General features: G+C 37.4%; 4 protein-coding genes across 6 annotated transcripts; 3 read left to right on the forward strand and 1 right to left on the reverse strand.

Moving 5' to 3' along the window:
• Positions 1 to 4,966: 4,966 nt before the first annotated feature.
• LOC135628291 (carboxyvinyl-carboxyphosphonate phosphorylmutase, chloroplastic-like) lies at positions 4,967 to 8,567 on the forward strand. Its single transcript, XM_065134897.1, has 7 exons — positions 4,967 to 5,234; positions 5,327 to 5,400; positions 6,282 to 6,364; positions 6,484 to 6,508; positions 6,620 to 6,639; positions 6,938 to 7,087; positions 7,925 to 8,567. Exons 1-7 carry the CDS (start codon positions 4,996 to 4,998, stop codon positions 8,279 to 8,281), a joined length of 948 nt encoding a protein of 315 aa, XP_064990969.1. The 5' UTR covers positions 4,967 to 4,995; the 3' UTR covers positions 8,282 to 8,567.
• A 249-nt stretch (positions 8,568 to 8,816) lies between these two features.
• On the forward strand, positions 8,817 to 11,433 carry LOC135628290 (pentatricopeptide repeat-containing protein At2g13600-like). The gene has a single exon (XM_065134896.1). It carries the CDS (start codon positions 8,892 to 8,894, stop codon positions 10,953 to 10,955), a length of 2,064 nt encoding a protein of 687 aa, XP_064990968.1. The 5' UTR covers positions 8,817 to 8,891; the 3' UTR covers positions 10,956 to 11,433.
• A 4,842-nt stretch (positions 11,434 to 16,275) lies between these two features.
• LOC135629676 (protein FAR1-RELATED SEQUENCE 12-like) lies at positions 16,276 to 23,505 on the forward strand. 3 transcript variants are annotated; one of them, XM_065137411.1, is made up of 6 exons: positions 16,276 to 16,481; positions 16,835 to 19,868; positions 20,061 to 20,136; positions 20,330 to 20,565; positions 21,845 to 22,219; positions 22,817 to 23,505. In XM_065137411.1, exon 2 carries the CDS (start codon positions 16,843 to 16,845, stop codon positions 19,282 to 19,284), a length of 2,442 nt encoding a protein of 813 aa, XP_064993483.1. In that variant the 5' UTR covers positions 16,276 to 16,481; positions 16,835 to 16,842; the 3' UTR covers positions 19,285 to 19,868; positions 20,061 to 20,136; positions 20,330 to 20,565; positions 21,845 to 22,219; positions 22,817 to 23,505. The 3 variants fall into 3 exon arrangements, with proteins under 3 accessions (XP_064993483.1, XP_064993482.1, XP_064993484.1); XM_065137410.1 differs by having other exon boundaries at positions 20,330 to 22,219; XM_065137412.1 differs by lacking the exon at positions 21,845 to 22,219.
• Positions 23,506 to 24,043: 538 nt separating this feature from the next.
• LOC135628337 (dirigent protein 21-like) lies at positions 24,044 to 24,409 on the reverse strand. Its single transcript, XM_065134954.1, has one exon. It carries the CDS (start codon positions 24,407 to 24,409, stop codon positions 24,044 to 24,046), a length of 366 nt encoding a protein of 121 aa, XP_064991026.1.
• Positions 24,410 to 24,649: the final 240 nt, after the last annotated feature.

The following is a 24,649-nucleotide window of genomic DNA, read 5'->3' on the forward strand; positions in this document are numbered from 1 at the left end:
TGTCTGATTAAATTTTATCTAATACCTAACATTGAGTAATGATTATCTGACATACATGGCTCAATCATGGAATCTTGCATTAGCCTCCAATCATATCATTATGGATTTGAAGAAATTACCCAATGTTGACCCTATTGCATGTATGCTATAATTCTATTATAGAGGTTCAACCTATTAGAAGTTGATGTAAATAAGATGAGATGTATTATATTTTTATTAGGTCTAATTAGGGTTATTAGAAATATAAAGGAAGTCTAATTATGGTAATATTTTTTTATTATAGATGATGATCATGATAGGAGAGACTCTCTTAATTGTTTATTCTATACCCTTTGCTCTCGTCTATAAATAAATCTGACCTATATACAGAATAAATATTATATATATGTTCTTATATTTTGTTAGTCATTATTCTATCATTTATAGTGTTCATATGAAAGATAGGAAGAAAGAAGAAAGTGAGCTTAGTTCTCCTCGTAGATCGGTATTAGTGCTTCCTTCGGATCAAATGATGGTGTATTTAAAGATAAAAAAAAATATTATAAATGACATTAAAAGATATGTATCCTAGATTTAATATATTGTTATTTAATTTCATATTCTGACATTAGATATATTATGTATAATAATATAATTATAGTTTTTATACTTACAATTAATATTAGAGCCCATTTTAAAATCAAATACGCTAGATCATAAAAGCATTAGATCTATTTTATGTTATCGCCCTTTGATTATGAAAGATGATATGAACTATTTTCTTTGTCCCATCCACCCTAATTATCTGCTTGGAAGGAATAAATGTTTTCTCACTCACATAGATGAAACCGTAAAATTATTACCCTTTGAATTCTTTTATATTTTACTAATTAATGGGCAAATGGGAGAATATTAAATTGTATGATCCTCTTTAATTATATAAATATATTATAGTTCTAATTAGATTTTAATTAGGATTATCTATCAGTAAAAAAAAAGTTTGATAGAATTCTTTATTAGAGATAACCTTGATGGGATTCTCCTAATTACTTATTTTAGACCTTTTACTTTCATCCATAAATAGATAAGACTTATAAACTATATAAAGAAGAGAGATTATATATTTATTATCTTTCGTTAGGCCTTATTTCATCATTTATAATGGTCGTATGAAGGATATAAAGAGAGAATAATGTAAATCTAATTTATCTTACATATCGGTATGTGTTTATATATCAGAAGAAATATATTATAAGTGATATTGAAAGATACGCATCCCAAATTTTATATATTATAAATTGATTTTAGATTTTGATATTAAATGAATTCGGTATAATAACATAATTATAATTTTTATGCTTATAGTAAATACATGTACCAACACCCTATGATATTTCTAGTATTTGATACTCATTAAATGAACAATTCAAGTCAGCATATCCTGGATACTCTTGTGTCTCATACATCTTATACTTTCTATCTAAATAATTCGAGTCAATGCACATTGATACTCTCGCATTTCTCCTCGATCAACATTATATAGGTAATTCACATTGGCATGTTTCACATGCGCATATATTTTATGTGTTTGATACTCCTTGTATAGGTTGATTAAGATGACATGCCTTTCTCGGGCATCTCCTCCATCCAACACTCACAGTTCAAGTCAATATGTTATGATGATCTTATGCAATTCTTGCATTTGACACTCCTCACTTGCACTTGAAGTTGGTAAGCTTCAACACTCTCTTACATCTTTTATATATGAGACTCACTATATAGGTAATTGAAGTAAACATGATTTTATCTCAAAGTAATCTTAAGTTAGGCTTTAGTAATTATGCTAGAATGACCCTCTTGTTGTATCCGACATATCTAACATAGATAATTCAAGTTAGGACTCTCCAACACCCTTACATATCTCTTATGTCATGTAGTCATATGTATACAATTGAAGTAAGCATGATACAATATATTTGTGCATCTCTCCCTCCGTAAAACAGTCACAATTCATCTCATTTGCGAGATGTCACACATGAGCCCCACACGTACGGTACTCTCCTTAAAATATCAAAGCATGTACGTGCTCCATAGTATGAGAGAGAAAGTAAGAGCGAATAAGAAGTTGCAAGAATACTAGCAAAAGAATATAATGGTAATAAGACACTGAGACGCCTATCCCATGCAACAATGGCACGGATTAGAAGTTGCAAGGAAACTGACGGAGAGTTACAAGGGTATCAAACTCTAAACAATACATCAACTTATGACAAAGACACTTTTTTTCTCCATGATAATGATCGATTCCCTTCCAACAGTACAATCACATTCCATGATTATTAGCCGCATAAGATCATATCTTGAATCATCGATAGATCACTACAAGATCCCATGATGAAATTTAAAAGCATCGAAAGGGTAGATGTATAGAACACTTGTTCTCGTTGCGAATGATTCGTAACACGGTCCATACGGGGCAATCTAATCTTTAAGAACGCAATACAATCATCGGACAGCGGCGCCGCCGACCGTACGTAATTTGTGATACGTACCGGACCTCACTGAAAACGACGGCAGTTTGGACGTCTCTGCAAGTGGAATGCGAAGGAAAACGTCGCCAATGCAGCTTTACTTGAGATAAAGAGCAGCCGAGACCCACACGTCTCCACCTTGCGATAAGTTCCATTGCATCAGCATCACCCTCTCTCTCTCTCTCTCTGTCTCTCTCCGCCTCTAATATGTACTCCATGACTAAACCTATTGGCTTCAGGGATAAAAATAATCTATAAATTAAGTATCATATAAACATAACCTGTGTTATGTTATCGAACCGTGAATGGTCCTGCTTAACGTGAATTCATGATCGATGCACGTCAGTTAAATGCATGGGATCGAGGCAAATCTTTAGGAGTCACCTTCACGAGGAATTGTTGCAGCATTATTGAATCGATTGAGACGAAAAAGATAGATAGAGAGAGAGAGAGAGGGTATGATCATGAGAAGCTTCGAGGAAGCTGCATGCACAGGTGTTGCCTTTTGTCCATCACAATAAGTGAATGCCTTATATATCATTACAAAACCAAAGTAATCGATTAGAAGCTTTCACGGTTTCTATCACCACTTGTGATCTTATCACGGTCCACTGACTGCCTACAGCGACGCCTCAACCGTACATGACAATGGGGTGATATGTCCTGCAAGTCAATTATTATAGGTCTTTGGACTTATCTCCGGCGAACCCTCCTGTTCTTGACCACGCCATCCCGGATTCAAGTGGTGTGGCCCCTTCTTTTCTTTGACGTGTTTCCTATCTCCTTCTGGAGGATAATTCACGATCGGAAAGCATTTAGATATGCTCGTCTTCCAAAAATTATCAAGCAGGAAACATACTAGTTTTCTGTCTGAAATTTGATCATCTACATCACGAATACACTGTAGCAATAAAAGAAATAGTAACAAGAAAAAAATGGACCACTATCTCACTAAATGAACAGTGATTGTACGTATTAGTCATTGTAGGTTGTCATCATCATCATCATTCTTCGAATGATCTTATTATTCAGTCATTTAGTTTCCATTGAATCGAAAACTGAATGAATTAAGTCGAAATCGAAATCGAAAGATAAGGTCAATAGTTTGATTCTATTTTTCTACATATTAATAATACTGAAATAGTAATCAGACCTATTATTATTATTATTATCATCATCATGAAGACTCGATATTCAGAAGAAAAACAATGTCTGATCACATTTTGAGAGAACAAACTCGTGCGAGAAAACTTCGGATGTGTATTATAATACTCTTATCACGTTTCATTATGTTAGTGATGTGAATGACTTGACATTAAGAGTTTGTGGGAGACTTGGATACAGTCGACATTGACAATTATTACATGTCATTATCCCTTGCAGCGGTGGGTTTATGACAAAAGATGTCCCGAGCTACGGAGGTCCACATCACGCTTATTAGTGTGTCAAAGTGATGGACCCAAAACTTTCAAGGATGGAGTTGAGTTGTTGAACACATTTAAAAGCATTAGACTTGTGATGGATGGATTAATTCTACCTAATTACCAAATCGAATGATATAATAATTTTACCTTATGTGATGAGTAAACTCTTTTGATGGACTCATAAGAACATTTGATTATTTGATTATCACATGATTTTAATATGATTTGGATTCGATTTTAAAATCTTTAAAATTATCTAAAAATATTATTTATAGTTGAATAGTCACACTCATTTTTTTACAAAGAACAAAAGACGAAGACGGGATTTGAGTCCAGGATCTTACGATAATTCATAAAGATACTTACCGGTTAAGTTAGTTGATACTTATGATAAATTTTATAATATCATACTAGAATCAAATGCTTGATTCATGAATATAACATCATAAAATTAATTTGATTTGATGGTTCTAATTTTTCACATGTTGATTCTGTAATTGAGTGCACCATAAATTTTTACGATCAAAAGAAAATATAATATAAATGATTACTCTGTTATTTTTTATAAAATTATAAGTCTAATTTAGAGAATATGAACCGATTCGGTTCATCTAAATCGACGGTTCAATGAACCAATTTAGAGGCTTTTGGGCATTTGACCAGATTGGGGCATCCTATATAATTTTTGAGAAAAAAAGTCTTTATATATATATAAATATATATATATATATATATTTAATTGCCAGGAACAACGAGGCACGTGACGCGAAAATTACAGCGTATACGTGTACAAATTCCTTTTTTCCCGCGGAGAAAACTGGCATTCCAAATCAATGGTGGGTCACCTGTTTTATTGTCACTGGTAAATCGGACGCACAGGATTAAATCGGGTCCGACAGAGAGATGATCAGAGCCGTTGCAGTGGGTCCGCCGTGGGGCGAATGCTGCACGTCGGTAAGCGGAACGCACACCTGCCCTTCGCCCCCTGCGCTCGCTATAAAATCCGGCCCTCTGCCGCTTCCTTCCCTCCATCTACAGCTTGTCAGTGGGCCTGCAGAGAGATGGCGAACTCTCCGACGGCCGTTGCTGTGAAGTCGCTGCCTGCCGACGCCGCCGGCGGTCAGCCCAGGAAGACGCGCATGCACCGCCTCATCGAGGAGGAAGGCATCGTGCTGATGCCGGGGATATACGACGCGCTCTCCGCTGCGGTGCTCCAGAGCGTGGGCTTCAAAGCCGGATTCGTCTCCGGCTACGCCGTCTCCGCGTCCCGCCTCGGCATGCCTGACATCGGCCTCCTCACGTATCTCCCCCCTTACCCCCCACTCTCCTACTTCGATTTATTTGTCATTTGGTTTCGCTGGTTGAGTTGAGGTTCTTCCTTGTGAACTTTAGGCCGCCGGAGATGGCGGATGCAGCTCGAGCAATTTGTGCTGCCGCTCCTGACGTCGCATTCATCGTTGATGCTGGTAATTATCTTCTTCCACCTGCATGTTAATTTTCTTATTTTCAATGACATTTCCGCAACTTTGTCATTTTGTAGCCCGACTGTTGTCATTAGTTAATTGCAAAGGAGTAATCGAATAGACTAAGTTGGAATCACCGTTCATGGTGATAAAATTACGGAATCTTCTTGATCTTGCTTACTGCTAGCTGTGGAATTAACGAGTCAGTACGGTACTTTGCCATCCCATGGTCTGGAAGTGGAAGGGAGAAGGCAATAGTGAGGCAAAAAGGAACAGGCGCAATGAGTAGCCGCTGAGGAGTGAGTGAGGAATGAACAGTAAGAAACAAAATGATAAAAAACCTCTGGTTATGATTTTGAGATATGCTTTGAAAAAAAAAAAAATGCACCTATCTTGAAAGACGGCTGTTATATCCAAAGAAAATTAAGAATGAATGATTCATCCAGAGGATAAGTCTTAGCATGCCTTTTCGAACCTTCTTTAGCTTTTCGGCAGTTGTTGCTTCGGAGAAAAGCTATGATCTATTAAATAGAAGCAAATGAGATACTTGGTAAAAAACAGCAAAATTATTGTGCTATTCACAGAACTATTTTTTATATTTTTTTCTGCAATCATAAATCATAGTATCTCATATCTCACTAACTGGTAGACTTCTGCACCTTCGATTTAATTCCATGGTGTCAAGTTCTAGGACTTGACAAATGACAATGATGTTGGTCCACTTGATTCTATTGGTCTAATGTCACTTCAAAGTATAGATCTATATTTTTAACAAAGGTATAATTCTGACCATCGATATTGTAATTGTGTTTCGCTATCTTATTTATGCTGTCCATCTTGTAAAATGCACTTGACTGATTACTTTTGCTTTGTGAATATTGCAGACACTGGAGGTGGCAACGCTCTCAATGTCCAAAGGACTGTTAAAGATATAATTGCTACTGGTGCCGCTGGTTTGTTTCTTGAGGTACCACCGTGACTGATACATAAGTTATTCTTGCGACCTTTATGCTGAGAATTGTTGTCTGCTCTAACATAGTTATAATTCATAGATCTAACTTCTTCCTTATTTCATATTAATTCCAGGATCAAGTTTGGCCAAAGAAGTGTGGTAAGGGAACATCAGTCTTTTCATATGACTTGCAGATGTCTTCGATTTTGGCTTCTTTCCTTATATAATCTGTCTAATGAATATTTCATTTTCTCTTCCTATGGCAACCAGGGCATATGCAGGGTAAACAGGTAATAAGCTTAAAAGAATACTGATTCCTAGCTTGTTTTATCTCCCCAGCTTATGTCAATACATTGAAAACAACAAATTCTTAGTAGATTTCCACATTATGTCCTTTTTTGAATGGATTGGTAGTGATTTTTCCTGTGTAAATTACATATTTGTCCATGTACTATCTATGTGCATATAAATTCAAGTTCTGTCCACATTGAATGTAAAGCTTTTGCATTATTTGAATACTGTCCATTTAATTTTGTAGCATCTCATAATTATGAGGCATTAATCTCTGTCTTGTGTTGCTTACCTTAGGTGATACCTGCCGGGGAACATGCTGCAAAAATAGCAGCTGCAAGAGAAGCCATTGGTGACGCTGACTTCTTTCTTATCGCTCGGACTGATGCACGTGCAACAGCGGGTGGTCTAAATGAAGCAATTGCACGAGCTAACCTCTACATGGAGGTATCAGATTGATAAATTACTACATTTATGCAAAATTAGTTGGCAACTAGATATATATTTTTTCAATTGTTGCAGAAGTATATGATTGAATTATGTTCAAGTTATTTTCATCCTTAATAGTTCTGGGTCCCTGCATAATTGCCTTTGAATAACTTCATGCCTTGAAACTTTCCATGACTGTGTTGACTTGTATAGGTATATTTGGGATGCTCATTTATATGCTTAACTTCAAGTAGTTATCTGATGTTTTTCCAATGTTGAATGTTGTATGTGTAAATATACATGTATATACTGATACAAAAGTAGTATGTAACAAAAAATGTATTTACAAAATGTACATTATACACATAAGCTTGCTGCAACTCTTTGTGAATGTTAGATGCAGTAGTTAAATTTCCAATGAAGTTCCTAGTCCTGATCTTGGATATGTTTTTTAAAACTCTTATCATTACTCATGTTTAGGTTCTTATGCTTTATTAGCAGTGATTATATGATTCCCTTCCATAATAGTTCAAGCTTAAAGCAGCAACATTCTTCCTTTACTGTCAATTTTCTGATGAACTTTTCAACCAAAGCTCTTGGTGAAACAGTGAACAAGCATAGTGCCTCAGTTAGATCTATGACATCTCTCTCTCTCTCTCTCTCTCTCTCTCTCTCCCCTTTAAGCACACACACATCTGACTGTCATGATTATTATATATATATATTTTTTCTTTTGTTTTGGACCAGCATCATGACATGCATAGTTTCCTACTCAGATTGGTTTTCCAGATAAGCTTACTCTGGTTAATATCTCTAATACTGATGACTTTGATACTGGACTTGGACCTGATGCAGGCAGGGGCTGATGCCTGCTTTGTGGAGGCACCGAGGAGCGATGATGAGATGAGAGAGATCTCCAAGCGCACAAATGGATTCAGAGCTGCCAACATGCTTGAAGGTGGCTTCACACCCTTGCACACACCTCAGGAGCTCAAAGAGCTGGGTTTCCATCTGATTGTGCATTCCACCACGGCTGTCTACGCCTCTGCCCGTGCACTGATTGACATCCTTAAAGTCATGAAGGATGAAGGAAGCAGCAGAGACCATCTCCACAAGCTCACCACATTTGAGGAGTTCAATGGTTTGATTGGATTGAAAACGTATAACGAGACTGGAGCTCGATACGAAAAGTTCCAAGTTCCCTCCAACTAAAACCATAATGGACCTTGTGCCGATGGTTTCTTTATCAAGCATATTATAGTCCTCTTCAGTAAACTTGGTGCTTAAATAGTTTATGCCTAGGTTTTAAGCTGCTGTTGTGAGATCTTAATCTACTATTGTGGGGTGCTTTTGTCTCTTCACATTGTTTTGGGGTGTGGTTACGGTTGTCTTCTCTAGTTGGACTATTCTTTCTTTCTTGAGATTAAGAATCAATAAGATGGGTTGATAGAACCTATATTACTCTTACAATAAAGTAAGTTTTATTACTCTTGATTGACATCAGGTTCACCATCTCTATTGAGCTTATACTTCTCGAGGGCTTTTATGATGCTTTGTATTTTGCTATGTGATTAGCCAATCTAAGCTATGTTTATGTGATTAAGATTAGTAGTGATATGATGGATCTTAGTCAATCTAATAATGATGAAATAAGCCAATGATGCTCATCACATCAGCACAAATCAAAACGATACGTATCATCCAAATTAAATATGATTCGAGAAATATTACCTCTAGTCGCATGTGATCAGGATTTCCGTGCTATAAATAGAGATGAATTCTTCAGATCTTATCTCAGCCGTCCGCCTACTGAGAGAATGGGATGGCAAGGCATCCGTTGAAGCACCTCCCGCTATGCTGCGGCCTCTCCCTCCCCCATTCAATCCCTTTCACCCTTCTCCTCCAGGACTGCATCGACTCCAATTCCCTCCGAGACGGCCGATGCATCCACGGCCGCCTCCTCAAGTCCCCGTTCTCCTCTGAGACCTTCATCCAGAACCGCCTCCTTGATGCTTACGCTAAATGCGGCAGCTTGGAGGACGCACGGAAACTGTTCGACAGAATGGACCACCGAAACGTGTTCACCTGGAACAGCTTCATTGGTGCGTTGACCAAGTCGGGACTCCTCGAGGAAGCAAGGCGTTTGTTTGTGTCCGTGCCCGAGCCGGATCAGTGCTCTTGGAACACTATGGTCTCTGGCTTCGCGCAGCACGGCCGGTTCGAAGAAGCCCTGGAGTTTTTTGTTGCGATGCATGCCAATGATTTTGTGCTCAACGCTTATTCATTTTCGAGTGCTCTGAGTGCGTGTGCCGGACTAATGGACTCAAGAATGGGCGTGCAAATTCATGCTTTGATCTCAAAATCCCAACTTGCTAGTGATGTCTACATGGGTAGTGCGCTTGTAGATATGTACTCAAAGTGCAGGAGGCCGTTGGATGCTTGTAGAGTCTTTAAGGGGATGAAGAAAAGGAATGTGGTCTCCTGGAACAGCTTAATCGCGTGTTTTGAGCAGAATGGTCCTGAGAACGAGGCGTTGGCGCTATTTGTGAGAATGATGGAAGGTGGTGTGGAGCATGATGAAATGACACTTGCCAGTGTGGTCAGTGCCTGTGCAAGTCTGTCAGCTGTCAAAGAAGGCATGCAAGTCCATGCTCAGGCCATTAAGCATGATAAATACAGAGAAGATTTGGTTTTGAACAATGCTTTGGTGGATATGTATGCAAAGTGCAGAAGAATCCGTGAAGCAAGGAGCATCTTTGATCGAATTCCAGTCAGGAGTGTAGTCTCAGAGACGTCTATGATTAGTGGTTATGCAAAGTCATCAAGCGTGCATGATGCAGAAGTAGTGTTTCTTGGGATGACAGAAAGAAACATTGTAGCTTGGAATGCACTCATTGCAGGGAACACACAGAATGGGGAAGATGAAGAGGCACTTAAACTGTTCCTCTGGCTAAAAAGAGAATCTGTTTGGCCTACTCATTACACATTTGGGAACATCCTCAATGCATGTGCCAATCTGGCCAATCTTCAGCTTGGGAAGCAAGCACATGCACATGTTTTGAAGCATGGATTCCGGTTCGAGGCAGGAGCTGTGTCTGATATCTTTGTTGGAAATTCACTTGTAGATATGTATCTTAAGTCTGGATCAATTGATGATGGATCCAAGGCATTCGATAAGATGATTGCAAGGGACAAGGTGTCTTGGAACGCCATGATCGTGGGGTATGCGCAAAATGGGCTTGGAAAGGATGCCCTGCGGCTCTTTAGGAGAATGCTATTATCTGGGGAGACTCCAGATCATGTAACGATGATAGGTGTGCTGTCTGGTTGCAGCCATGCAGGGTTGGTGGAAGAGGGTTGCCGATATTTCTGGTCCATGACCAAGGAATATGGACTAGTTCCATCTCAAGATCACTGCACATGCATGGTTGATCTGCTTGGTCGAGCAGGCTATCTCAAAGAGGTGGAGAAATTTATAAATGAGATGCCAATAGAACCTGATGCTGTGCTCTGGGGTTCTTTGCTTGCTGCATGCAAGCTGCACCGTGATGTGGAGATTGGCGAATGGGCGGCACAGAGGCTATTTGAGCTTGATTCTGGGAATTCAGGACCATATGTTCTTCTATCAAACATGTATGCTGAGATGGGAAGATGGGCTGATGTTTTAAGGATTAGGAGATTAATGAGGATGAGATGTGTGATTAAGCAACCTGGTTACAGTTGGATAGAGATAGAAAGTAAGGTTCATGTATTTATGGTAAAAGATAAAAGACACCCACTTAGGAAAGAGATTTATCAAATTTTGAAAATTCTAAAAATCCAAATGGATAGACTTATGACTATTGACCTTGGAGCATCTGAGGACACAAATTTCTCATTTTCTTGAATCTTTTGATGAAAAACATACAAATAAGTCTAGCACTTAGAGTCGCCAAGAAACCTTGGGAAAAGATGTATTTTTTGTTTCCCTTGTCAGTCACCACAAGCTCCAGCACCAGAAGCAGTGCGGCAACACAGCTTGTCTAACACCTCCAGAACTTCTGAGAAGGTAGTGCAGGTTTGTTGCGAGTATTTGGTCAGAGCATGAGTTTTGAAGTCTCTGTATATTCATAGTTACAGACATTGATGATCTATAACAAATGACATGGACAGTGGTGGAAACCAGCAGAATTTCAAGGAATATATTGTAGAGTGTAGACTATACAGAGAGATCAGGTTTGTAGAGCACTGTATTGTCATGTGCTCCGTGGCTATCATTATGCCCTTCTCTTGATATCTTTGCTACATTTTTTTTTTCAGACTCATCTTTTTTAATGTTGTAATATCCTCACTTTACAAGCAAATAGATTCATTCCTATGTGTCATTTCAACCTCCAATCTCAGTGATGAGAGTAAGGCTTCCTCTAACTTATTTTCTAGGACAAGCTTGCTTGATACCTCTGCACTGTTTCATCTTCTCACCTCCTTCTCTCCAATTGACATCTTCCAAAACATCAAAAACATGCTTTTGCTTTTCCTGAAAAAACGCAAGACTCAAACTATATTCTCTTATGTTGTTTCTTTAACTTATAGAACTGATAAAATTTAAAGATGTTTGAACTTGACCTATGTTGTAATTTCAAGAAAGATCATGGAGCTTCAAGGTCATTGATATGTCCATATCTTTCACCTTGCTCGCTAAATTTTAAACTTTTCTGTTGCAAAGTTTGATTAATAGATGAATTTATAATTGGATATGTTGATCAAGTGATGGATTCAATCTATCACTCATTCTATTATCTGATAATCATAATAGTATATTTTACAGTTTACTGGGACAATGTAAGAGAATCTTCTTGCAGAGACTGATGTAACTTCTCATTCATCATCATCAGAGTTTGAGGAGGTTTCTGTAGTAAAGAAAAGACTTCTAGTGTCTAATGCCTTGAAAAAGTTCTATGAGCAATCTCTAAGGTCTTTTTTTAATATCTCTACAATGTTGATTTTGATCTATTATTCCTAGTTATTCTATTTGTTCTTTGGAGTACTTGTTTTCCCTATGTTGTTTCATTTGCATATTTTATGTGCCCATTCACTTTATTTAAAATCTTTTACTAAAACTAATAAGAAATTAATTGTACATGATAAATCAAGTGCTTCCAAAGTAAAAATCTGCTCTTTAATTTCTTTCATAACCTTCACCAAACTTCTGCACATTCTTGCAAATTAGATGATTGATTTTGCTGGTGATTATTCTTCTTTGGAACCCATATGGTGATGGCTAATACATAATTTGATATGAAGGATTTCAGATCCAAACATTTCTATCTACCATTTGCCTAACCTAAGCGTAAGTTTTCATTATTTCTGAAGAATAGAATTTCCACCTTACTAGACAGCTGCTAAAATGCATTTGGTATTAATTTCAAGAAATTTATTAGATCTGCACTCTGAACTTTTCATTCAAGATGATAAAATAGTTGTTTGTAATATCCTATTTATCTGAAATGCTTATGGAGTTCAATGCTCTATTTTACCCTTGTCATGAAAGAATTTAGTATTTGGCACTCTAAACTTTTCATTCAACATGATAAAATAGTTGTTTGAAGCAAGGTTCGTAATACCGTACCGTACCGGTGTTTCGACCTGGGCTCGTTACCGGTACGGTACGGTATACCGAGCGGTACACCCAGGTGTACCGAGCGGTATATTCAGGTGTGTCGAGTACTGTAGCTCTGCTACAGTGCACTCGGACCGGTAACAGGCGGTCCGTGTATCGGCAACCTGTCGGACCGGTACGTACCGCCCGTACCGGGCGATACAGTTCGATACTGCAGATCATGATTTGAAGTATCCTATTTTATCTGAAATGCTTATGAAGTTCAATGCTCTATTTTACCCTTTTCATGAAAGAATTTAGTATTTGTTATTGTTGACTTGTGACTTTGTTGTTGTTGTTATATGAAAGAATTTATAATTATATCTCTTTTTGCTAAACAAGGAAAAACAAAACATTGCCACTTATGGTAATCTATTGCTAATGCTAAATGTTGCATTATTATAATGAAAAAGTCAAGATATTCAACCTTGGTATACAAAAAGAGCATAATTTCAGAGTCTGCAAGATCTCTAAGTTTATATCATCGATTATAGTTCATAGTACACATCTTAAGTAAGCTTATATTTTTCTGTTTCCATAAATATTTGAGAATCAGAATTCATTGGATATTTAGTCTTTTTTTGCAGTCACACAGCTGCATCCAAATCCTTAGTGAACGCTAAAAAGTGCAACTGGCATTAGAAGAGGAGATTAATTACATATCACATCATGGTAATCCTCTGACTGAGAAGAATTTGGATCTCATTCTTTCACATGAATCCATCTGCAAAGCTTCATCCTGTATTGCAAAATATCTCATCATTTTTCCATGACATTTTTGATCTGGTAAGGTTTTTTGTCTTAATGATAGCTACTTTAGGTATTTTGTTAAGCTCTTTAACTTATGATGTGTTTATGGAAGAAATATCTCTTGCGATGAGGTGCTTAGGGTGACTCAGAGCATCTGTAGTTGGTAACAATAATACCATCAGTATTATGTTAAGGAATGGATAGAGAACATTGAAGGTTGGAGTCCCAAATATTCACTCCCACCCTATCGCAGATAATTGTCATCTTTCATCTTTAAATTTGTCCACCTTATAGTTATTTCTCGAATGGCCCAAACTCCAGATCTAACAAGTGTTAACCATGCAGAAGTTTGAGAACCTTGATACAGTAGACAAATTGAAGGACCTGGACATTCTGAAGCATACCGAGGAAAAACTTAGTTTCTTGTTGATGCAGATATACTACTGAGTTTGACAACTTATCTTTCTTGTATAGATTCTACCATGGCAGATTGGTTATGGGATGAATAACCAGCTGGATCTAGTAGATGAATATATCATTTGTAGGACCCCAAGAGAGAGTGCAGGCCTAGCTAATAGAGGTGATTTGGAAGTATTTTAATAGATGGATAGAGTGCCCAATGCATTTTAAAACATTGTTCTTTTGTTGGAGCGAGAAGCATGCTCAGAAACTACTAGGAAAATGACACTTTCCAAAGTTGATCAGCTAAATAGTGCAGTGTTAATAATAACTGGATGTGGAATAAGTGGAAACAATCTTCAGGTTTTATTGATGGTGTATGAGACATTTTCTTCCAATAGTTTTTGCTCAGAGTTATGAGCTTTTCCTCATTAGGATTTGGTGCTCTGTCCCTACCGCCTACATCTTCCATTAGATGTTTTTTCCCTTCAATTATTGGCTCCATTTGTTGTCTTTTTTGCCTTCATGTTCTTGTGTATATTGTTGAATGCTTAGTATTTGTTAGATTTTCTAACATTTTCATTGACCAAGATTCATTGCATTTACCAATATGTTTAAACTAATGAATTTTAATTGCAGCCTGGCCCAGATTTTCTAGTTCCAGTTTCTTCTTCCTTCTATTTTAATTGCAACGGTGGAGTGAGAAGCTAATGATCAAACTACATCATGATTTAATTTAGAGTGGAATAGTGTTTAGGATTCTAGATTTAGATACAACTATGAGATTGTCTAGATTGTAAAGAAATAATCTTAATGCGTCATCATATTAAAAAATAATATAGCTGTAAAATAATGAGGTAAGGTATATCATACAAACCAGCATAACTAAGATTTATAAATGAGGCTGAGTAAACTAGAAGTTTTCTTGATGAAGGAGAACTCATTAGGTCAATAGAAGCTCACTAGAAGTTTCATATATAGAAAGAGTCTCTAGCCTAATGATGATAAATGATCCTATAAATACCCATGAATTATGTCATTTTGTTATGACTAGGATAGAAAACTCATTCAAAGAATAGGTGTAGCCAAACCTTCCATTCAAGTGACTTCAAATTTAAGTTATGGAAGTTTGAAGTATTGCTCTATTTCCATTGTGTATCTTTTGGCTAACATCTTTAGTGTATATATCATGATGCTTTAATATGATGAAATTAGTCTCTTGAAACCATCTATTTATAACACTTTTAGTGTTTAGCCACAGCATTTTCATGTATAATGATGCATGACTTATAGCATATAGAATACCCAATATAAGGATATATCCAACTTATATTGTTTACATTGATTCTATATTTGTAACATATGGCAAAAATATCACTAACAATTTGGATAAGAGATGTTATCACTTTACCACCTGTATAAAATTTCCAAGAATTTCATTTGCCTTGAAAGTTTTGGCATCAAAGAAAGGATTGGGAGCAAGTATATAAGCTCAAGTAACCTAAATGTTTTTTTTGTTAAGATGCTTATATAATTCTATATTTGATGTTAGACCTGTCAAATAGTTTTTTTTAATCTAATAAATTATTTTGATTTTTGAACTGAATTATTGAATGGAGCAATAATGGTTGCATTTGGCAGACAAGGATAGTAGCTATCAAGATAAGTCAAGCATGATTAGAATGTTGCATTCACTTTTAGAAATTTAATAATCTTTTAGACCTAAACCTTTTTAATTATAGATAATTTTCTATAAGAAATTTTGTTTTTGGTGCATATACAAATACTTCTTGGATCTTAAAATAAGACAGGGGAACTTAGTGGATGAGACTCCCATCAATGTACATTTATAAAGGGTCAATATACCCAAATTTATTTTTATGAATAGAGAGATTATTTATATAATTCTGATTTGTTTGCTTAGGACTCTCTTTTCGATTTTATAGCATGGATCTTGATAATTCCAAAATTATGAACAAGGAAGTAGGAACCTCCAAAGTGTTGTTCATAGCATAAAGCTAGCAAAAACAAAAAACAAAAAAACAAAACCTAAGTTTTTAAAATTGCATAGATCCTATCACCTTGGGAGAGCGAAGTTTTTTTTTTCTAATATAGTTAACAAATAGGGATCATCATGATTCACTAATTTCTTTCTGAAATATTTCAAAAAAAAATCCAAAACTAAATTATTGTTTTCTTGGATTAATCAAGTGATGATATCATTCGAACAAATATGTTCTGAAATGTATGCATTAAATTAGGAATATATCATTCTTTGGATTCCCGCTTCGGTTTGCCATTTTGATTCTCTTTTCATGTTCTTACCCTTAGCCACTCTCTCTCTTAAGCCGCTCGTCTTGGACAAAGTCGTCTTCCACTTCGAACCAGACGCCGACACCTGTGACTCGGCCTCGGCGGACCCCAAACCACTTTCCCAACTCGCTTTATTCCATCGGGCATACCTCACGGCCAGAATTGGAAGGCGATCTCTTCCAACGCCACTTGTATAGGGTTCCTCGTCCCTCTCCCTCCCCCCTCACCATTCGAGCTATCTCAAAAGGTTAGCGAGGGGGTCGACCAGAAGCGGTTCGAATAGAACGAATTGGGCGCTAATCGAAGCTCCAAGTGAGTCCTCTTATATCCTCTTTTTTGTTTTCTCAGTTTCCTCTCCTTTTTTCCCTTTTCCAAAATTCGCTTTTTCGCCCTATTCTCCTCTAATTTGGGACTGGAATCGTGATATGCTCCCTGTCTTCGAAACCTGGTGTTTCTCTGGCTTGTTCTTCTCTCTTTTTCATCCGTCTTTGCTCTTCCGACGCGAAAGATGCGTTTTTTATGGTTTTTTCATCTTCCATTGATTTCAGCTTGTTACCCTCCACTCTCAGCCTATTAAGTTTTGCAGTGTTTCGTGCTTAATTTGGATTTGTGTTTCGAAGAAAATGAAAAGATCTTTCTGCTAAAAGAGAAGATTTTGATTCCAGGGAGGAGAATGGCGGAGTTAGCGGGGAGTGATACTTTTGTGGGGAACGCTGATGATGCGAATTGGATGCCGAAAGTGGATATGGAATTTAAGACCGATGAGGAGGCTTACCAATTTTATAACAATTATGCTAAGGTAGTAGGGTTCAGTGTCCGGAAAGCTTGGATTAACCGGCGGGCATCGGGAGTTGTCATATCGAGGACTTATGTCTGCCATAAAGAAGGTTATCAGGGGAACAGGAGAGATGAGAGTGAGGTGAAGAAACCCCGGCAGAATGAACGGACTGGCTGCCTTGCACATTTGACAATCAAAATTACAGAAAATGGGACATATCGGATTAGTGAATTTCACCCAATGCACAACCATGAGCTTGTAGCACCAGGGAAAGCTCACGCGTTGAAGTCACATAGAGTTGCAAAACGGTCTCGAGCTGCTGTTGCCGGAATGATGGCATCACAGAAGGCGAAGATCGAGTATTTGGTAAGGCAAGCTGGGGGATATCGGCAGGTCAGGTTCTTCTCTGTGGAGGATGCTGCCAACAAGAGTTGGGCACCGAAAGTCGATATGGAGTTTGAAAATGACGAGAAGGCTTATCAGTTTTATAATGAATATGCGAGAAGGATTGGTTTCGACGTAAGAAAGGCTTGGATTAACCGAAAAGCTTCAGGGGTGATTATTTCCAGGACATATGTATGTTATAAGGAAGGCTTTCATGGAAACAAGAAAAATGAGAGCCAGGTACAACAACATCGACTGCGATCAAGTGAGAGAACAGGTTGTCATGCTCGTATGACCATTAAACTTGCTAAGAACGGTAGATATCGTGTGAGTGAATTTTACTGGGACCACAACCATGAGTTTGTGACAGCACGAACAGCTCACACATTAAAATCACACAGAACTGCTAACAGGGCTCGATTTCATGTAGTGAACTATGAGGATGACTCTAGGGTGGAACCCATAGCTAAAGATGAGAATTTGAGTGAACTGACTGTTGCCAATCAACAGGGCGATCTTCTTCCTTCCCACTGTAAGAATTATTTGCATGCCAAGCGTAAGGATACCCCGAAGCCAGGAGATGTAGGTGCTATGTTGCAGTACTTGCAAGGGAGACAAGTCGATGACCCTGCATTTTATTATGCAATACATCTTGACAGTGAAGATCAAGTAACATGCTTTTTCTGGAGGGACGGGAGGTCTGCTGTTGACTATGGCTACTTTGGTGACGTGGTCTGCTTTGATACATCATATAAAATGAATAATTATGGCAGGCCCTTAGCTCTATTCTATGGTGTAAATCATCATAAGCAAATTGTTGTTTTTGGTACAGCATTGATGTATGATGATACTGAAGAGTGTTTCAAGTGGTTGTTTGAGACTTTCAAAAGTGCAATGAATGGAAAGGAACCAAATGTAGTCCTAACAGATCAAAATATGGCAATTACCAATGCTCTTGATCTCGTTTGGCATGGTACAAAACATCGAGGATGTGCGTGGCATATGTACCAAAATGCAACAAAATACTTGGCTCAGGTCTTTCAAGGTTCCAGGACTTTTGCATCTGACTTCCGTAAATGTCTCTATGACTGTGAGGATGATGAAGAGTTTGCCTCAGAATGGATAAAGATGTTAGAGAAGTATGATCTCAAAGAAAATATATGGTTGAAGAAATTGTTTGAAGAGAGGGACAATTGGTCGGTGGCATGTGGGCGAGGAATGTTCTGTGCAGACATGAGTAGCACTCAACGTACAGAAAGCTTGAGCAGCATGCTAAAGGAGCACTTGAGACAGGAAAATGATCTCTTACAATTCCTTGGGAATTATGAAAGAGTGTTGTATGGACGGAGATATGAAGAATTACTGGCTGATCATCATGCCACTGAAAGTAACTCATTAGTAGCTTCTTCACGAATGTTGAGGCAAGCCGCAAATATATACACACCAGCTGTCTTTGACATTTTCCAAAAGGAGTTTGAGTTGTCACTCGACTGCATGGTATACAATGCTGGCATGGTAGAGACAACCTATGAATATAAGGTTACATCCGAGGGGAGCCTGAAAGTGCACTTGGTAAGACTAAACCCTCTTGATGGTACTCTGGTTTGCAGCTGCAAAAAGTTTGAGTTTGTGGGAATCCAATGTCGGCATGTCCTAAAAGCACTTGATGTTACAAATATCAAAGAGCTTCCACTAAGATATTTCTTGAAGAGGTGGAGGAAGGATGCCAAGGTCATCTCCTTGAGAGACATGCATGGGCTTGCAACTGACAATGAACTCAAGTCAACCAGAGTCAAACGTTTCAGCTCCCTGTGCCATATTTTTAGCATAATTACATCTAAGGCAGCAGAAACTGTTGAGGGTTGCAAATTTATTGAAAGCCAGTCAGATCAATTGTTAGTTAGTGTATACCAAATTTTACAAACACAATTAGAAGGACCTCAATTTGCTTAAGTTTTTTTTTCCTGTTCTGCACTTTGGACTTTATGCTTAATATTATTAACTGTGGATATATTTTTACCCGAGTCTGATGCAGGAAGCTTTGAATTTAACCAGATAGTGTAATTTTTGGATTGCTTTTGCCAAGTAATATGCATTGAGATCATTTGTGATTGGCCAAATCTCGTAGTTGACTGGATAATTAGTAGGGCATGTCATACCAACATTTGACATGGATGAAGACTTTCTGAAGTATTTAAGATGCATCGAGGATTGGAGTGTGTTTAGGCCCATGTGATCATTGGTCATCTTTCAGTGCCATTGAGGATCCTACTCACTTGGACTCCTACCAATATTGGTCAAGACTGCAATATTTGACAAATATGATTCAGTCAAAGGACTACAGTGTGGAATATTCTTGAGTCTGTTCTGTTAGTACTTTCATCCTATACAGTCACTTGGAGTTGGAGGCAACATAACCCTCTTTCATTACCAATCTATTTATACTACTTATAACCATCTCTTTTGTGGCATTGTTGAATTTGTGATGTAAAGAAAGAAACCAAGGATGGTTTTGGTATCTCCTTTCTTTTGATCAGGTGCTGTAAAGAAAGATTCAATCTTTCTTTTGAATCTATTTATACTAATTCAAGTTTTTATCAGAATAAACAATTACTGCAGTTTCCATATTGATTTCCAGTTAAAAAGAATTTATCTCATGCCACATCAGTTGTCAGAATTTCCTTTATCAAAGTTTGTAACTACTGAAACATTTGAGTTGCGATTTGCAGGTTTTGTTTAGCCGAATAAGGGCCGTAGTGCTTGTATTCTGACTTTTGGTGCTTATGATGCAGATCGAATTCATAGGTATGTCAGAGAGTTATAGATTGCTGAGTACACTAATTTGCTCTGCTATTCTGATCCTAAAATAAGCCTTATAAACTCTGTTTAGAGCTATACATTTAGATACTGATCCTTTGTTTTTCAATATATCTTGATCAGAACATCATGACTTCATCTAGCTTATGTATTTGATTCAATTTGGTTATTCTATTTGCAGAAGAAGAATTTTATCGTTACAAATCTCATACAAGAAATATATATCTCCAGATTAACATGATGACCCAGCAAGGATACTGGCTTTTGAAGAGTTTAGTTAATAAAAATATGGTGGGGCTTCAAAGAGTTTGATGTTTGAAGTTTCTCGCTTTATATTATTGTTGACATTAAGTTGCAGTTGGCTGGTTTACATTGAAGTCTGCATTTAGAGGAGGAATGCTCATTGACATGTCTCAGGTATGATCTATTGCTTTGTATAATTGTTTAGCTAAATTCAAGTTATTCTCTGTGATGAATATTTATTGATCATGCAGACGATTATTGTCCTTTCCGTGTAACAGATTATATAGTTACCTTTTAACTAATTTTGATGGGCGTGCCCTTGTTATTTGACTCAATAAATTTGGTTATGCTGTAGAGAACGTCCCTAGTTTTAACTTTTACAATAGAGCATCTAAATTTATTTTTACTTTCTTGTCACAGGACCTTCCTCTAGACTAAATGCTTATTTTGCATTTTAAAAATCATCAACTAATTTTTTCTTTTTTTCACTTTTTCAGTTGGTCATCTCAGTTTTTAACTGGTTGACCCCTTATGTTGCTTTTGCTATAATTTTTTCAATACAAAAAAATCAATTGAAAAACAAGGTTTTAAATCTTGATCTAGTACCCAATGTGGGTTCTTGGGAGGATTGGTACAGCTAGGTGTCCCATGTATCAAGTGGAGGTAGGGGAGGAAGAAGAGCAGGCAAAGGAGTAGAAGATGTCAACAATGATACAATGGAGAGGGGGTGGAGGTGGTGATACCTGGAGAAGGTGGAGAGAGAAAGAAAAAGAAAGAGAGTCGGACAGATGTGAAGTGGCTGAGAGAGAGAGAAATAGACAGAGAAGAGATAACTGCACATATCTATAATTTTCTGAAGGAAAAAAAATATATAAATTTGAGCACCACTACCAGGTGGCGCAACTCATATTTGGTGAAATTGTTCAAAAATGGTTTGGTTTATGTTTTGATTGGTTGTGAGACTGGTAAATATCAATTATTTTAAACCTTGTTAAAAAGTAATGTAATTCATACAAATATGAGCAGACTTAAAAGGTTACCGCTTAAGCTATCATAACTGAGTTGTAGATGATTAAATCGATTGTCAACAAGGATGAAACATAATTCTGATGTAATTTGAAACAATTAGACACAACTTTGACACAATTCATTCTGGACTAGCACTAAGAATGGTAGGAAATAAGGCACCACTGATAAAAGTTTAAAAATATTCATAAATATAATGTGTATAAGATGCATTCATATGCATTCTAGTGATCACTATTGCTTTAAGTTCAACAGGCATACAATTTTTTTAATTGAGCGTGAGCCAAATATCAAAAGTTTGGACCTAAGAATTCAATAAACTAATAGATAAAAGCAATTCATACAAACATCAGGTGGTGAATTACCTTTTCAAAAAATATCTGCTACATTGTTCCTAACAAAATTAGCTAATTTATGGGCTGTGCAGTTAGAATTTTTAGCTACAGGACTCTATCCAGTGAAAGCAACAACCTTCACATGGCGAAAGATGTCTTGACACAAGTTTCTCAGGTGCCAAGGGAGATGGGAGGGATTGGACAACATGATGAGGTTCTGAGAATCCGGTCTGAGCCAAGAAACAGGTTACTTGCTTTGCGGTTGGAACATCCAGCGATTAAAGTGTTTCCCTGTGTATCTGTGAGAATGAAGCCAATTCCATCAGAGGAACAATTAGCCTTGAATGAGCCATCACAATTTAGGAAGTAGAGAGTGTCGGCGAGATCATTGTCAGTGTTAGAATGGTTAGTTTGGTTGCGAAAGTGGCTTTTGTTCAGCTTCTTCTGCAGGAGCCAAAGACAATTAGGTAACAGAGCTTGCAGAGTAGCAGTTGAATTTTTATCTAGGTTGCTGTCTTCATCTAGCTAGGCAACACTGTGCCAATTGTCATAACACTGGAACACATAAGTCAATCCAGTTTGTAAGTTAAATATGTTAAAAACATAAGAAATAAGGGTTAAAATGTTAAATATTTAAGAATATTTATACAAACCTTTGGGTAATTTGTGTACGATGTTTTCATAAATATTTAGTGATCAGTAATGCTGTAGGTATAAAAGGAGTGCAACTAATGTTAATATGAACCTACTTTTCAAAAGTTCTGTTCTAAACACATCCTAAATGTGTCGTAGGCAATCAAATTGAAGATCAACCAAAATCAAATACAATTTTGGAAGAATTTGATATTATTTTGACATAGTTTATGCTGAAAATATGTCCAAAAGGTATCGGTTCACCAAGGCAGCAATTTTTTGCTATTGTAGTTAAAAGTGCATGTGTTTATACAGGGTCAGTGAAGATTTTTTTTCATTAATTAGATGATACTTAGACAATCATCAGATAACAATTATTTTGGTTTATAAGACAAAATTAAGAATACAAAAATATACTATGCCCACTGCAGGTATATTCTCTACTAGAAACGTATGAAGGTGTTATTCCAGTTCATGCAAGAGTTATTGGAGATCAAGGGTTCCAGATTCCTGCCAAAGTCTGTTACAGAATCTATGTTGACAGCAAATCAATAGCAATGGCCTTGAAGAAGATGGCATCAACATCATAAAATATGGCTCCACTGCTAGAGCTCACATAGGGAGAAAATTCATCAGCTGAATTCAGTTTCTGCTGTTTCCAGGAAAAAGATCACAGGTGATCAAGAAATAGAATGAATCAGTGGTAACTTGGCTACTGTGAGTTGGGCCTTGCTGAGTGGAACAGTTCTGACCTTTGTTACCAATTTAGCGTTAATGTTTTGCTTCAGAGATTGCTTGCCTGACTGTTGTTTGAAGCTGAACAAGCTTTTCTACCAGTGATACATGTTCCAAGTATTTTTGGATTCCTAATAGAAACCAAATCACTTGGCTAACAAGGTTACTTCACTGGTAAGTAACTCCAAGTAAGAAAAAGAACATTCCAGAATTATCTTATGTATCTTAAAGTTTTAATGATGGAAGGTATAGAGAAAAAACACTCTCAGTGGCTTAATATTTCTGCCAGTAGATTTAGAAAGTTTGAGATGAAAGTTTATGTAAGAACGTGTACAAGAAGTTTTGAACTGAGTTGAGATGATATATAAGAGATCTATTTCTTGTATTTTTTTATTGTATATAATAAAGAATTTGAGTGTTTTACGTAAATTTTATATTCCATTATTTTGGGTTTGTATTTTTATTGTTGATTATTAGGATTGTTCTTTTGCTAGTAAAGCCTTCACTTGCACAAATGATATCAGAATCAAAAGGATTATTTTGATTGTTATGTTCACATGGAAAATTTTGATAAAAGAAATAGTTTCACCTAATGATAATAAAGTTTTTTTTTATATTTTATTTTATTTAGTAATATGAGATTAACTCTCTTGTAATAATTTTTTTTTTATTTTCTTTGATATATATAGTAATACTAAGATTCTCTCTTGGATTTTATTTACTTAAGCACGACCACAGTAGAAGATTTCATTGATTGAGACAGACGAAAACATAAGATCTGCTCAGTGGTGCATAAAATAGACGTCATACTCGACGATGGCGTCGCCGGCGTTGGCATCGAACCGATGGGTCTTAGCCAAGTCGTAGTCGCGGGCGAAAAGGAAGAGTCCGGTCCCTTCGACCACCGCCATCTCCTTTTCACCTCATGAAGCGGTGAGCATGCTACCGTTGTAGTTCCCCCGACCGAACACCAAGTTCATGGCTCGGAGGAAGGCCACCTCCTGCAGGCACGCCGACGCGTAGAACCCCTGCGCCCGGCCGACGGGCGTTGACGTCAGCGCGGGGCCTTCCGTGAGCAAGTCATCTATCACGGTGACCATCGGTGGATTGGTGACGCGAACGGCGGTGGCGTTACGACCGTCGAGGATGTCGTGGAAGTAGAAGTGTAGGTGGCACGGCTTCTGCTTTAGTTCACCATGAGCTCTTGTGGTCTCAGAACCACCGTTGGCCGCAAAGGTCGAAAGGAGTAGAATCACAAGACCGAGGAAGGAAGAGGTGAAGCACACCATTATCCATATGGTCAGTGTGTGTGGATGGCTGTGGTGGCGCTCCGGTTGGTCCATTCTTTAAAGAGGGATTCCAACCGCGAGAAACAAAGGACAAACTGCCCTGCTTACAACGAACAAAGGGCATTGAATAGGGAAGAAGAGAAAACAGGCCCGTAGATGATGTTGGATTTGTGTGGCACAAGGGATGGTGGAGTGCAGCTGGAGGTGAGATGCCAATGCTTTATTCAATCGTGATTTTAC

This window comes from Musa acuminata, chromosome BXJ3-1, assembly GCF_036884655.1.
Source record: "Musa acuminata AAA Group cultivar baxijiao chromosome BXJ3-1, Cavendish_Baxijiao_AAA, whole genome shotgun sequence".
Lineage (NCBI taxonomy): Eukaryota > Viridiplantae > Streptophyta > Magnoliopsida > Zingiberales > Musaceae > Musa > Musa acuminata.